This window comes from Diceros bicornis, chromosome 7 (genome assembly GCF_020826845.1).
Source record: "Diceros bicornis minor isolate mBicDic1 chromosome 7, mDicBic1.mat.cur, whole genome shotgun sequence".
In the NCBI taxonomy this organism is placed as follows: domain Eukaryota; kingdom Metazoa; phylum Chordata; class Mammalia; order Perissodactyla; family Rhinocerotidae; genus Diceros; species Diceros bicornis.
The window spans coordinates 60,116,144-60,132,812 of NC_080746.1; the positions used below are offsets into that span (position 1 = coordinate 60,116,144).

Below are 16,669 nucleotides of genomic sequence, written 5' to 3' on the forward strand. Positions count from 1 at the left end.
CTATTTGAGATGAATTACATTTGATCTGTGTGCCATCCAGAGGACAAACCTAGAAACAACAGGAGGGAGCTTATAAGATGCTCCTTTAGAAGCAGTGCTCTAATGCGTGGAATGAGCCAGAAACAGGAGATGGTGAGCTTCCAATACTACATGGCAAAACAGTCATTTTGTCTGAGCACAAATACTGAAAATCGGATGGACGCATTCATTAGGTCATTCAGCAAATATATATGGCACATCTGCTGTGGACCAAGCATAGGAAATTAAATGTTTAGCGCAACAATGTCCCTGACCTAAAAATACTTGGTTGACTAGGGGACACGGACAAGCAACATGGAATTATAGAGTGTCAAGAGGACATCTAGAATGCTATGAGGACACATAAAGTGGACAACAAGCTGATTGTAGGGAATAGGAATGGTTTCCAATAAATAATTTTGTCTAGATTGAGACCTGAATCGTTTACTAGAGTTGGCAAGAAATGGATTTGGATGCATGTGGTGTATGATGGTTAATTTTATGTGCCAACTTGCCTGGGCCACAGAATGCCCACATATCTAATTAAACATTATTTCTGGATGTGTCACTCAGGGTGTTTCTGGAAGAGATTGGCATTTTAATCAGTAGACTGAGTAAAGGAGTTTGCTCTCCCCAATGTGGGTGGGTCTCATTCAGTTACTTGAGGGTCTGAATAGAACAAAAAGGCAGAAGAAGGAAGAATGCTCTGTTTTGGCCCGAATGCTGAATTGGCACCATTGTCTTCTCCTGCCCTTAAACTGGGACTTGTACTGTCAATTCTGAACCTGGTTCAGACTTGGACTGGAACTGCACCACTGGCTTTCCAGGATCTCCAAGGTTGCAGATGTGGGACTTCTCAGCTTCCATATTCATGTGAACCAATTCCTCATAATAAATCTCTTTAGTTCTATCTCTATCTATCTATCTATCTATCATCTATCTATCTATCTATCATCTCTCTATCTATCTCATATTGGCTCTGTTTCGCCAGAGAACTTTGACTAAAAGTGTGAAATGGGAAGGAAGTTATAATAGTAACACAATTTTTTGAATCATAGGAATTAACTTAGAATATTTTTGATGGTATCATCTTATTGGTAAACTGGAGATGATAATATCGACAGTTACTTTGCAAAGTAGTTAGGACATATTATTTATAGAATCCCGGAATGTGTCATGCTTTACATGAATTACGTGCTTTACATAAATTATCTCACTTTTTAAGAAATCAAATTGGTTGTAAGATTCCAGGTTTTCATCCAAAGGAGACATAAATTACAGAGATAAAGAAATTGCAATATTTCATTTCGTGGGAATGCTAGAATTTGAATCCTATTTATGTAAATTCAAAATTTGGTAAAGTTCCACCATGTTACAAAACAATGCTTCTCCATGTGGTGAAATTGGTAGAATGACATAAAAAAAAAAACTTTTGTGTCACATATGCATGTAAAAATTACTAAAACGTCAAGCATTCACGTGAATTTCTTTTGTTCCTTGGCTCTAAATAGTCATACAAATGCGTATGTATTAGAATTTCAAACACTTGATATTTTATAGATTCATTTTTCATTTCTTGATTTTTTTTGCTGTATTTAAAACTTATTTGGTTGTCAATATTCAAGGGAGATGGAAAACCATTATTTCATTACAAAATAAATTCTTAAGACTGTTGATAAAATAAATAAAAATTAATACACATTGTAGATTATTTATTGAGGCCACCTGGAATCACAGATTTAAGTTATGGATACCTTGATTAGCTCTGCTCATTTTCACAGCCACCGTTGACATCCTTAACCTAATTAAAATGACTTCAAATACATCTCTTTGTTATCTGCCTGGCTTGAATGTCTTGATCTTTTTAAAAATATTATAGTCTGTTAATCTGAATGGAGTAGCATTATCCTCACCACAAGAAAAGCACTAAAATCTCATGTCCTATAACTCTTATGTTACTACTAATTTTGGACAAATTATTTATCTCTTTGAAGCTCAACCCTGGGATTTGGGCATATGACCCTAGGTATCCCATATTCTATGTTTTCACTTACTGAAATTATATTGTTCTTGTTTTTTATGCCAGAATTCTACACCAATGATTCAAATTCTGTTTCTGGACTATTTTGACTGTCCATATCTAGCAGTATGGATAATAAATTTTAGATATTTTACCTTATCTAAAGAATCCTAGCCAGCTTTCAAATTGTCTATATGACCTGGATTTTGTTTTATCTTCAGAATTTCACTGTTTATGAATGTTTTCAGAATGGATATTCAATACATTGGAAAGAATCTCTATTCCTTATTTGTATGCTGTGCTGAAAACAATAAAATTTTAGAATGTTTCCTGTTGTATAGTCTTAAATCAAAGGCAATTCCACAGCATTTTGTGTTTGCATGGATGTTATCTTATAATTTCCTCTTCGAAACACTTCCTCTGAAAGCAAATTTCTTCCTGCAAAATGAACGCACATCAACGTTGGAACATTAATGCATAGCCATTGTCTCTCTGATGCCCCTCTACTTACATCAAGCGAAGAGGATGAAGGACAGACCCAGCTCTGAGGTACCATTCAGCTCCCAGAGTGGAAGGTATCTATGAGGAACCCATGTCAGAAGAGTCATTTCCCCATCAGCAAACCTATTGCCTAAGGGATCTTTCTGGCCAACGGCCTTTGCTGGTTTTGCCTTTGTGCTTCAGAGACACTCTGCATGCCTTCCCACGTAGTTGAATGTACTGAAATTGCTGAAGTTGTTTTCTTTTTGACTTGCTATGATTAATATTGAAATATATGCCAGGAAAATATAAATATTGAACAAACATCAAAAGTGTATGAATATAGTTTTCACACCTGCTTTTGGAAGGAGACCACTGAAATCATCTTTTATGCTCTGCGATTTTAAACACAAATATTACACAAAGAGAAAGACCTAAAGATTATTTTACCCACAGACAGATATAAAAACAAGTAAGTTTTAGACTGGAGATAAACAAGCAACAGAGAGATACACAGTTGTTCCTTGTTATAGCTCAGTGACTCCTTAAATTGACTGAGTTTTAGATATACCAAGGATCTTGTTATAAATACATATTCTTAGGCCTCATCGCAGAACTAATAAAATAAAGAATTTGGAGAGTGAGTTTCAGGGATCTAAATTTTTATAGATTTTGTGTTTTAGAGCAGTTTCAGGTTCATAGTAAAATTGAGTAGAAATTGCACAGTTCCTATACACTGCTCACCCCAACATCACACACAGCCTCCTCTACCTTCAACATCTGCCACCAAAGTGGTACATTTTTCACAATCAATAAACCAATGTTGACATGTCATTGTCACCCAAAGTCCACAGTTTCCATTAGGGTTCACTGTTGGTGTTGTGCAATCTACAGATTTTGACAAATGTGTCATGACATATTTCCACCATCATAGTACCATACGTAACAGTTTCACTGCCCTAAAAATCCCCTGTGTTCCGCCTATTCATCCGTTCCTCCACCCCAACTCTTGGCAACCACTAATCTTTTTACTGCCTCCAAAGTTTTTCAGTTTTCCAAAATGTCATATAGTTTAAATTCTATAACATGTAGCCTTTTCAGATTGGCTTCTTTCATTTAATAATATACATCTAAGGTTCCTCAATGTCTTTTTGTGCCTTGATAGCTCATTTTAGCACTGAATAATATTCCATTGTATGGATGAACCAGGAATCTGCATTTAAAAAAAAAATCCTCATCAATTATTATGTTTCTGGCCCTGTACCATAATTCTTATGCATCAGGCTTTAGAAAATACTTCACGGACAAGAGATACCTTCATCAAAATTGGAATGTCAATTAAAATTTTATATAGTGAATATTACATTCCCACTGACTTGCATTATTAATTCAAATAATATATCACCTTATTAATTCTCATTTTAAAGTGGCTTCTATCATTTTAGTTTTGCTTCTTCTTAGTTCCTTTATGTCACGTAGTCTGTGATATTTACACCATGGTTGCTGTAAAGTAGAATTACTATTTAAAGTTCTTTGTGATGAATTATCCAATGTTTGTGTCCTTTATTAAGTTTTATTGAAAGAGGGTACATCTATAATAAATATTTTAATGAAATTACATCTTTGAAGATTATATTCCTCACAAAGCAATAAGCTTATTTAAAGCCAGAAGTTAATCTTGTTCTTGTTTATAGTCTCAATATCTCTCCCAATACCTGGTTTATAGTGGATACTAGATTCATGTTGCTGTCAGATGGAGAATAAAAATATAACTTGGTGATTTCATGTCCTTGGTTTTATTCATTGTATTTTTACGGCCACAAAACTCTGAGCTGGTGATGCCTCGTAGGGTAAAGTGTGCCACTGTCTTATCATCCTTTGTAAAGAAATGAATGTGTGAAGTAGAGTGGGACAAATCAGAAGGCCAAAATCTAGGGCATAGGGCCTGGTAATGAACTAGAGTAATTGTGGTAGATTACTTAGTGACTATGGTTGATGTGTGTTGAGCCTGGCAGAGTAATTCTTAGAGATAGCATTCTACAGCATTTCTATACAAAGTAGCAGTCCAGAACTAACTTACCAAACAGATATTATAGATGTAGAGACAATTAGCCAACAGGAATTGGAACTACATGGGGCTAATACCTAGGAAGGTATTAAATAGGAGATATGAAGGAAGAGTGAGATACGTAGGAATCCTGAGTAATGAACACATTTCTCTTGTTCGTTTTATGTAGTTCTTAAATAACAGGCAAAGTGTCTTTAGGGAATTATGTTACTGTCTGAAATATGAATGATGAAATTTACTTTAAATTTTATTTTCTCTGTATTGATGGATATAAATGTATAGAAAAAGGAAAGATAAAAATCAAACTTATATAGTAATTACTTATGGAGAAGGTAGAAAGACTAGACTTGAGGGAACATATCAAAGAGGACTTTGAGCTTTTCTAAAAACCTTTTATTAATGAGATCTTATTTATTATTTCTCATATAACTAAATTTTAATTCAAAAGCCTTTTAAAAAGATTTTTCTGATTATTTTAGGGAAAACAGAAGGAGAAAAAGGGACAAGATTAGAGACCTAGAAAACTATAAGGAAACTGTGATTTACTTTAAAGATTTAGTGTCTTAGACTAAGTTCAAAAGTGCAGATGAAGAGATATTGTGCTGTTAGAATAGACAAGAAATACAGATTCATTGGAGGCAGGTGCAAAGGGTCAGTGAGTATTTGAAGATGGTTCATTTCTTTTTGTCTTTAGCACCTGAGATATTTTTTAACAATTATATAATTGGAGTTAGTTCTGGGAAACCTTATATTCATGAAAAAAGAAAATGGCTTAAATTGTTCTTAGTTAAATTGGTTCTTATGCAAACTAAGATAAGTTCCTGAGACTTGTGTTCTCAGGTTCCAAACTTTCCCTTTGCTTATGTGGTTTGGAAAGTCAGAACTATGACCAATTGCTAGATAATGTAGGCAGAAAAACTGGGCTGAGTTATATGAAAAATTTTTTATGTTGTACATGCCAAACGTTGAATTGAATGATTTACCACTGAAATTGTTCAGAAGGAGTATTTGATAGTCTATCGTGTTTAGTTCAATTCAACAACTATCACTGAGTGTCTACTATGTGAAAGGTATTCTTGTCAGTATTATAGCAGTTTCAAAGAAAATCCAGGCTTTTTTTTAATTAAGGGAATTTACAGACTTGTGGAAGTGATAATAATAATGATAATATATATTCAAATATAGAAAACATATACTCAAAATACATAAAGGCAAAAAAGATAGAGACAAAGAACTATAAAAGGTCCCAAAAAACAAATTATGGGAAGGAGGGATCAGATATCATTTGACCAATCATGAAAAATTTAATGAAGAAGATATTTGAAGATGAACCTTGACACATAAGTAAAATTTCAAGGAGGAGTGGGTGCGAAGGTTGAAGTGGAGTCAACAGAAAAGGCCACCATCAGGAAAGTTGAATATACGTGATGGAGCAGTTAGATGACTGGTTTTCTTAGACTGCAGAGGATATGAAAAGACAAAGAAGTAGATTAAACTTTAAAGGAGTTTGAACACAATTTGTGGAGGACGTTAGCTAGCACAGACAGGAGTTGTTGTTTAATATAATTGGTGTATGAGAAATAAACATGAAAGAGATGCTTATTTGTTTGTTTTTAAGTTTTATTCACGCTGGATATTTGGAAAATTAATAAGTGAATGACTGGTCATTTAGGGGAGAAACAGCATAGAGATGGGAAGTCAGTTAGTCATCTATGGAAATGGGGTAACTGAGAGGTAGTGAAAATCTGAATTAGTATTTTGATGTAGGAAAGATAAGATTGCCTTAGGTGGGATTAATTACATTGTGGAGATGTTTGAGTTAGATAACATCTAGTTCTATTTAACTATAAAATTACATAGGTTTATAACTCCAATTTGTGATAAATTTTCACTGAATTTGAAATAGTTCTTCATTGGAGTAGTAATTGTTAACTATGAGCTCCCTTGGAACATACAAGTTTTAGCATAGCTTTTTGAATCTGCTTTGTTTTCACACTATAGATGATGGGATTCATCACAGGGGGAATGAGCAAGTATACATTAGCAATGAGTGTGGGCACATAGGGTGGAGCACGTTTTCCAAACCTGTGAACAAAAGACAGGCTGATCAAAGGGATGTAGAATATGGCCATAGCAGTGATATGAGAAATGCAGGTGCTGAAGGCCTTTTTCCTCTCCTCTGGGGAAGCAATGTTGAGAACAGAGCGAATGATCAAAACGTAGGAAAGCAGGATAAAGACAGAGTCCACTCCAGCAGTAGAGATAATTGCGGTTAGTCCAAATGCACTATTGATCTTTGCATCTGAACACGAGAGCTTCATCACATCTGGGTGGAAGCAGTAGGAGTGACGGAGCACAAGGCTGCGGCAAAATGACAGACGCTTAAGAAGCAGGACTAGTGGTGTCAGAATGACAGTCCCCCTGGTAATGACTGCCAAACCAATTCTTGTGATCCTTGCTTGAGTTAGAATGGTAGCATATCTCAAGGGGTTAGAAATGGCCACAAAACGATCAAAGGCCATAGCCAGGAGAACCGAAGATTCCATGAAAGTGAAGAGGTGAATGAAGAACATCTGTGATAAGCAAGCACTGAAGCTGATTTCCCGGGTATTGACCCAGAATATTCCCAGTACTGTCACCAGTGTAGAGATGCATAAGCCAATGTCAGTGGTGGACAACATGGAGAGGAAATAGTACATGGGCTCATGGAGGCTTGGCTCAGTGAGGACTGTGAACAGGATCAAGGTGTTCCCAGAAAGGGCAGTGAAATAGAGGCAGCAGAAAGGGATGGAGATCCAGACATGGGCCCATTCAAGTCCAGGGACCCCAGTCAAGATGAAAGTAGGGAATGTGGAGTTATGGAAGGTTGGTATTATGGTCTGTAAGAATGGAATTCTCTTGTAATATCTTGTCTTTCTAAATTTAGAATTTTAAAATTATTTTTAGTTGACATTTAATATATATTTAGTACAGTGCATAAAATGAATTTTGGCATCTATATGCACTCATGTAACCACTTCCAAGATCAATTGATAAAGCGTTGTCACCAGCCCTTAAGGCTTCCACTGCCTCATCCTCATCAATGGCTTCTCCTATATTGAGCATTTCTCTGACTTCTATTACCATAATTAGTTTTCTCTGTTCTTGATCTTGACATCAATATAGTAATGCAGTATATAATCTTTGTATCTTGATTCTTTCTCTCAATAATATGTCTGTGAGATTCATTACTGTAATAAGATATTTAATTAAGTTCAAATCAATTTCAATTTATTTGGCTAAATTTATTTGGTGTTTATCACTTACCCTCTTGTACTCTTATCAATATTTTTTATTACATTTTTATGAGTCAACTGGATTATAAGCTTATACTTATTAATATGGTCTCATAAGAATAAGGGGTTATTTTTAGCTAAACTTTCCTTAGTAGAATTCTTTGCTCATAGTAGATGTTCAATATTTTTTTGCTAATTGATTTATATTTTATTTGCCTTTCCTGAAATATTCTATTTAACCATGAGTAGGACTTGGCCTAAGAAAATAATTGACTAATTTTGCCTTGGAATTTTAGAATTATTAAAGTCAGATTCTAAATGAAAATTCATCTTAAGGTAGCAGGGAAGCATCTCTTTTCAGAGACTACGTATACGTAAGAATCCACCCCAGATGATGCCAGTTCTTCCTGTTTCGTTTCATAAATTTACTAGAGGGAAGTAGAAGAAAGATGTTTCAGTTCTTGTGAATCTGAAGCTTGATAGTTTTCTTAATTTTTAACACTAAAACGCTGCCTTGTATTCCATTGTGGATCCTGCCTCTGTTATGGTAAAAATCAATGATGAAAATAATAATCTTCTTTTCTAACATGTACACCCCAGTCCTTAATATGGCCTTTGATTTATTACAGGTTGATTAAGATATATAATATTTTATGAATGATAAGATCATGTACTATACAATGTTCTAAGTACTTTATATATATTATGTCATTTGAGCATATGAAAAACCTAAGAGAGAGGTATTTTTATTACAGATGCACTAAGTGAAGTTTAAAAGTTTGGATAAATTGCCAAAAGTTATAAAATCTGAAAGAGATGACATTGGGAATCAGAAAATAAGACTTTAGAACCTATGTTATCAACAACTATACTACACCTTCTAATGATAATAATAATGATAATAATGATAACAATAATGTAATACAATTAGCTTCCACAATAATATAATTCTCTGTTAATAAATAAGGCAAATATGTTAGAGATATCTGTTTGCAAATCTCTTATTTAAGATTTCTATGGTTCAGAGTCAAAACAATTTTATTTCAGCATTGCATATGTTTTGTATGATATGTAAATAAATTAATGAGACAATTTTAGCAAATAATAGATTCTAAAGCATAATATTAGATGCAAGAATTCAAATTAATCCATGGTGGATATAATATTTTTATTATTAAAATGAAGTTATTGCTCAAAACATACTTTTAACTTCTCTAAGATCTCCATTGTTCCTTTGGAAGTCATCCAAGTTCATTTCCATTAAGTATGCCCATGTTTATGAATTTTATCATGTAATTGACTACATAACTTACTTATGAATGTAGGTAAAAATTAGTTTGATAATTTCTCCAAACATATTATCTATTTCTACATACTTTCAAATCCATAGGCATTCCATGGACAATGGTTTTTATTCATTTATTTTCCTATTTTAAAGTATTTATCTTTATCCCAAGCTAATGTCATAAATACTAGATCCATATATCTATCTCTTTGATTTCCACACATAAATAACTCAAAGTCAACTCAAGCACACTGTGACTGCGTCTGAATTAGTCCCCACAAACTGTAAACTATATTTTCTCCATTTTGATTAATAGCTCTATGGATCTGTGGTAGCTTGATGTATTAGGTTACCTAATCCAGAGACCTGAATGGTTCAGGTCAGTTGATCATCAATTTCTGGCTCTTTTGCAACTCTTTATAATTTGTGCAGCATATTGCTCTCAGAGTTTTCTTTCCAAGATTTAAAACAGACTTCCATTTGAAAATAACTTTAGCTAGTATTACATGAAACAAACTCTCCCAATTTTCTATTAAATTTTCAAAAAGGATAAAGAAAAAAGGAACAGACCAAAGAAGTACTAATGTTAAAACTGATAGATGTTCTACATCCAGAAATTTTTGAGGGTGATTAACTGCTCCTAAGAAGTATGGAGATGGATTGAGTCAAATTATTGGACAGCACTTAATACAATTACCACAGTCTATAGTCAAGAATCCAGCATCTGTACCAAAATAAGAAATGGAGACCAGACATCTCTTATTACAAGATGCTTAACTTTAAGGTGACCCAGGATATTTTTCTTTGGAACAGTTATCTCATCTCAAGACAATCAGCAGAAGATAATGGTGTAAGGGGTGGCATTTGTAGAGACACATTGAATTTTGAAATGAATATTCACTCAAGTACATCTTTGTCAGCAGAAGAGGAACAGAAGAAAATCTGGCAACAGCACATTTTGGGACTTTAGGTTTTAATTTCCTGTAATATTTCAAAGTGGCAAAGACCTAAACAATGTTGGTGCTATGGTTGTTACCTTAGCAAAACTGTAGACTGCTAGAAACTGAGAATTGGGTCAGAAACTGCATTCCACATAATCATGCTTATTGAGACAGCAGCCATGAGGAAGCCACACACATAGTTTATTGAAAACAAAATTGTGAAAAGATCTTGCTTTACAGTAGAGAGTGTATAAAGGAAAAAAATACTAGCATGAAATCTTTAAAATATGGCATAAAATGAAAAATGGAGCAACCTCTTGACAATTCAGAGTATTAGCATATATGAATATGTAATGTCTGTAAACCAAACAGCACATTGCCTCTCACATCATGAAGACTCAATTGTTATCATCATAGATGTTAAACCACTATAGAACTAAGAACAAAATATCCTAAGGTAATTTCAGATATTAGCATGATATAATACTATGAAAAAGACAAAACATTCGAAAGAGGGGCCAAAATATTGAGATACTAGAAACATAATAGAATAAAACAAATATTGGATAATCAAAAGCAGAAATGAGGTAAAATAATTTAAATCAGTTCAATTTCGAGAATACCTTTGAAAAATTCTCCTATAAGGCATAGGAAAAAATAATGAAAATAAAATAATGAGAAAATGATATTTGAGAAGGACAGAAAGGGAAAATTGAAAATACTGAAAATTAATGTCACAGGAAAAGTAAACCAAAAAAAACCTGGAAGAAAACTGATTGTTCCAATGCAGTGTTTGGAGATTGAAAGCACTCATTATATTCCTGGCAAAATCAATGAAGATGGAAATATGTATAAAATATTTGACTTACACAATAAAAAACAAAAACCTACAAGTTTTCAGGGAGAAAAAAGTAGAATTCCTATAAAGAAATTAAGATCGGATGGGTATTACAAACAAAACAAAATAAAACACACTTTTAAAAAATATTGCATTCAGTATGCAGAAAAAAAATGATAAAATATGTAAGAAAAAATTGCAAAAAAATGAGCCAGAGTTGTATACTGAAGGTTACAAAACATTGCTGAGAGAAATTAAAAAGTATATAAATTAATGGAATGACTTTATATGCTCATGGATTAGAAGATTCAATCTTCTTAAGACACTATGGATCCCTTATGGATCCATAAATTCAATGTAGTATAAGCAGGCTATTTTTTTTGGGGAAATTGACTCTGATTCTAAAATTTATTGGAAATTCAGAAGACTTATAGTGAACAAAAGAATTTTGGAAAAGAAGAACCAAGTTGGAATACTTATACTACCAGATTTCAAATCTTAAGTAAATGTAATGAAGACATACGGGACAAGGTTCATCATATAGATCAACAGGATAAAATTGAAAGTCTAGATTTAAACTCTTACATTATGGCCAATCAGTTTTCAACAAAGGTGCCAAGACAATTGAATGAGGGAAACGAGAGACTTTTCAACAAATAGTGCTAGAACAACTGGATATTTGTGTAGGAAAAAGAAAAAAAGACCTTAGACCTTACCTCACACTGACCTCAAAATTAATTTAAATGGATCATAGACCTAAATGTAAGAACTAAACATCTGAAACTTCTAGAAGAAAATATAGGAGAAAATTTTGTGACCGTGGGTTAAGCAAAACATTCTTAGATACCACAATAAAACTATGATCCATTAAAAAAAAGTAATCGCTATTGGACCTCTGCCAAAAAAAAAGTTACAATTCAAAATTCCACTTAAGAAAATGAAGACAAATCACAGACTGGGAAAAATATTTGCATGAGAAACTTGTATCCAGAATATACATTTAAAAAAAAAACCTCTAACAACTGGATAATATGTGGAACAATCCATTAAAGATGGATTGTGGAATTCAGGAAACATTGTGTGTCGAGAAAGCAAGATGGGCAAAAAATATGAAGAGATATTTCACCAAAGAAGATATACACATGACTAATAAGCACAGGAAAAGATGATCAACATCACTGTTCATTAGGAAAATAACAATTCAAAATACATTGAGATACCATTATGCACACACTAGAATGGTTATAATTAAAAAGAAAGATAGTATCAAGTCTTGGCAAGTATATGGAGAAACTAGTAACATCATACATTGCAGGTGGAAATGTAAAATGGTACAGCCACTTTAAAAAACAGGTTGGCAGTTCCTTAAAATGTTAAACATAAATTTACCATATGACCTAGAAAATCTACACCTAGGAGTCTACCAAAGAGAAATGAAAGCCTATGTATATGCTAAAGTTGTATGCAAATGTTCATAACAGGATTATTCAAAATAGCCCCGAACTGGAAACAATTCAAATGTCTACCAACTGGTTAATTGGTGAACAAAATGTGAGAAACATCAATACAATGGAGTAATACACAGCATAGAAGAAAAAAAATACTGTTACATGCTACAACATGGGTGTAGGTTAGAAACATTATGCTAAATGAAAGAAACCAGAAGCAAAAGACTACATATTGTGTGATGCACTTTATCCAAAAAAGACAGTTTTTAAAGGCAGTGTTTGCCTCTGTCTAGAGGTAGGAGTGGGATTAAAAGCAAAATGGCAGGAAGGAACTTTTTGGGGTGATGAAGAATTGTTCTAAAACTGAATTTGGTGATGATTGCGTGTCTTTAGATTTTTACTAAAAATCTTTGAATGGTATAATATTTATAATGTGTAAATAAATGCTCAAAGTAGACACTTTGTAGTATACATTTTATGACATGTAGGTAATAGTTAAAAAAAAACTTAAAAATAAGATGATTTAAATTTCTTTCAGGAAACATTGTGTGTCGAGAAAGCAATAGGGGGCCGGCCCTTGTGGCTTAGTGGTTACGTGAGCGGGCTCCACTACTGTCAGCCCGGGTTCTGATCCCGGATGTGCACCGACATAACGGCTTCTCTGACCATGCTGAAGCCACATCCCACATACGGCAACTAAAAGGATGTGCAACTATGACATACAACTATCTACTGGGGCTTTGAGGAAAAAAAGGAGGAGGATTGGCAATAGATGTTAGCTCAGAGCTGGTCTTCCTCAGCAAAAAGAGGAGGATTGGCATGGATGTTAGCTCAGGGCTGATCTTCCTTACAAAAAAAAAAAAAAAAAAGAAAGAAAGCAACAGATTTACTTCAGTAGAATTTTTGGCAAAATCTGATATTCAGCCCGGTTAGTTTTATTGGAAAAAGTAAGAGATATGTAAAAGTTCAGAAAATATATCCACCAAATAATTTTCTTTAAAATAAAATTTGAAGTATTGCGATGTTTCCTGGTTGAGAATTGACTGCAAGCTGAAAGAAATAAAGCCGAGAATAGGAGCCGAGAATAAATGTCTCGACAGAGTCATTTACCAGCATAGAAGAATTTGCCATGATTACTAAAAGAATCAATAATACAGGAAATTTCATCTAAATTATTATATTAGATGCTGATATAATTAAGATAATTTAGTACCTTTTTGGAAACAAATACAGCCCTGCGACAAATTAAAATTACAGGAATAGGCCTAGGTAAACACTTAGGTAAGTTTAAAGGAAGCTTCTTAAACCAGTAGTAATAGAGTGAGTTATTGAATAAAAGGAGTAGGATAAACTATCTATTTGAAAAAAATCTAATAAAGCATACACCACAATATATATTTAAATTAATTCCTGATTATTAAATATTTAATTATGAATAAACCACATACATTTTAGAATAAAATGCGGGTAAATATTTATATAATCCTTGAGTAAGACTTTTCTAATGATGACATTAAAGATATAAACCATAGAGGTAAAGATTGATATATTTGATTTGTTAAAATAGAAAGAACTGTTTTAATGCAAAAACATCTTAAGCAGAATTAAAGGGTTATCACAAATGGGGAAAATATTTGAAGCACATAAAATATCCAGTTGGAAAATGTGCTTACTGTAGGACTGTAAAAAAAATGACAATATAAAAAATGAGCAAAAGGCATTGAAATGGAATTCCCCAAAGAAGAGCTCTAGAAATACGAGAAGAATATTCGATTTCACCATCAGCCAAAGAAATAGTAATTAAAATGATTCCTTTTAATCAACTAATTTACAAAGGTTAGTAAGGACTGCTGGGCTCTAGGTGAACAACACTCTCATATGGTGAAGAGTGACTGGGTAAAAGGTCCATTTGTCATTGTTTGTCAAACACTTAAGACTTAATTTCCTTTGAATTGACAATGTAATTTCTCACAAATTACTAGTAGTGATAACAACAACTACCGCTGCTAGTGTGCATATCATGTGCATATATAAATCAATCATTCCTTTGATCATTTGTTTATTAATTCTTTAAATAATGAAGTACCAAGTGTCTACTATGTGTATTTAACCCTCAAAATAACCTTTTATTTTCAAGATAATAAATAATGTTTATAGACAGATTAATGTATATATAAGCCATTGTGCTAAATTCCTTCAATTTAGAAATTGGCATCATTCTTTATTGAACTAAAAAAGCGTAGAGCAGATTGCTGTACTCTGTGGTTACTGAGAGAGAAACAACATCTATGTTTTCCACTTATTAGTTTCTTTGACATTTTCCATTGTATTGTTTCTTCATCTAATCCAAGGAACCCTCTAGTATCTCTAAAAAATAATAAAATTTATATTCTGACAAAATCACATATACAACATCACCTGTTTGCCCATAATTGTCCAAAAAAGTTTCTCAGCATCACTGTGCTTTCTAGAGTGGAAAAAGGAAGAGGGGTCACGAACTGGTGGGCTAGCATGAGCTCCGTATCAGGCAGGAACAGCCAGTCTGGTGTTGTGATCTCTACCTCCAAGTCATCCTCACTCTAGTCAACTCTTAATTTCTGTCAATATAATACATGCATGTGTAATTGGACATGAGCTGGAATATGCACCTGAAGGTTTTAGGAAAAGAGGACAAGGAGTTTTATTCTTTTCTAGTTTCTAAGAAGTATGAGTAATGAAGAAAAGGGTAAAACACCTCTATTCTTTTGGAAAGATGAATCCCAGGTCCAATTTTCTAGATTATCAGTCATCTCATATAAATGTCTGGAGTTCTATCCTGCTGCAGAGGAAAATTGGTTGCCATCACATGATGATTTATTAAAACAATGAATAACTAATCAATCTCCTAGAATGGCAAAATGCTGTTCCTATGATTTAAAATGTCATGGATTCAATTAATTTAATTGATTTATACATTCATAGAGAAGTATTTGAGAGAGCCTTTCGTTATATTTATTCTAAATTTAGGAACAGTGTCTGTGGAGTGTTAACGAAGTTAACCACCTACATGGACGCAAACAGTGCCTGTCTCCTATGAATATGGTGCCTGAGGCAGTGCAGTCTCAGTGTCTGGGGCCTGCACTGAAATATGAACTAAATGAAAGGCTGGAAGATAGATGAGAGGATAGTTTTAATGTTCATAGAGAGAAGAGAAATTAATATTGATCCAGGATCTGTGCTACACATCTCTGCATATGTTACTTTAATCTAACAGCACCATTAATAGGCTGTGACTAACATCCCCAATTTTCAGGTGAGATGACCTACGTTCAGAGTGAAGAACTTATTGAAGGTTCCCATCAATTGATATGATGGAGCCAGTGTGTGAATTCAGGTCTGGCTGACTTCAAAGGTGTAGTCATTTTACTGTGCCACACTGCTTCTGGTATTCAGAAATAATTAAAAAATAAATAAATCAATTGCTGCAGACTTAAGAGACTGAATGGAATAAATGTGCTGCAGTAAGTGTAAACCAATGAGAAATGTAAGTTAAACAATGGTGAGGATGAGCCAGTGATTGTATTTTGGGGTTTGGTTATTCCGTGTGTCAGAAAGTATATACACTGAAGAAGCACAGTTTTAGCAAACAAATGAAAATAGAACATCTACATGGGATTTGGAATTTCTAAATCAGGCCCATAGAAGAGAACAAAAAAGTGGGGACTCATAACTATATCAGGAGCTGGAAGGGTGTAGAGATCAGGGACCAGGGGTATGTGGGGAGGGTCTTACCTTTCAAGATGTGGAGAATTAGAGGAGCTACAAACAGAGATGTTGAAGGAGCAATGCCAGAAGACTAGGTGAGTTATTGTTTTTAAGTTTTCCAAGAAATTCTTCCTTGTGTTTAAACTCAATTATTCATGATGCAGCTTAAAATCATCTGACTCGTTTTATTATAGATACAACCAAGTACTGTCTGATCTGAGAGCGGCTGCTTGACTTGGACTTTAGACGGGGAAGAGAGACTTCTCTCACCCTTATTTAGAGTGAGTGTGTGCAGGCCACCCATTTACCTCTATATAAATGGAGAATTTTATAAGGAACCTTGATGGTGCAGTCATTTACCTAACTGGGATAAACACTCCCTTGGGGGATTTCTGCGCCACTCTGTTATGTCTCACCTCTCTACCTTCGGGTTAGTTGGGTGGCATCAGGAAATACGGATTCTAAGGCAAATGGAAAGAACCAGACAAAGAATACTAAACATATTGGCACAGTAACTCTGTGTTTACATGTTTTAATTAAAAATGAATTTGA

At 33.8% G+C, this 16,669-nt stretch overlaps 1 protein-coding gene across 1 annotated transcript; it reads right to left on the bottom strand.

Annotated features, from left to right (window-relative positions):
• Positions 1 to 3,790: 3,790 nt before the first annotated feature.
• Positions 3,791 to 7,712, bottom strand: LOC131409024 (olfactory receptor 51F1-like). The gene is made up of 3 exons (XM_058546234.1): positions 7,558 to 7,712; positions 6,542 to 7,502; positions 3,791 to 3,814 (listed from the first exon to the last, which is right to left on the bottom strand). The coding sequence occupies exons 1-3, from the start codon at positions 7,710 to 7,712 to the stop codon at positions 3,791 to 3,793; spliced, it is 1,140 nt and encodes a 379-aa protein (XP_058402217.1).
• Between the last annotated feature and the right edge of the window lie 8,957 nt (positions 7,713 to 16,669).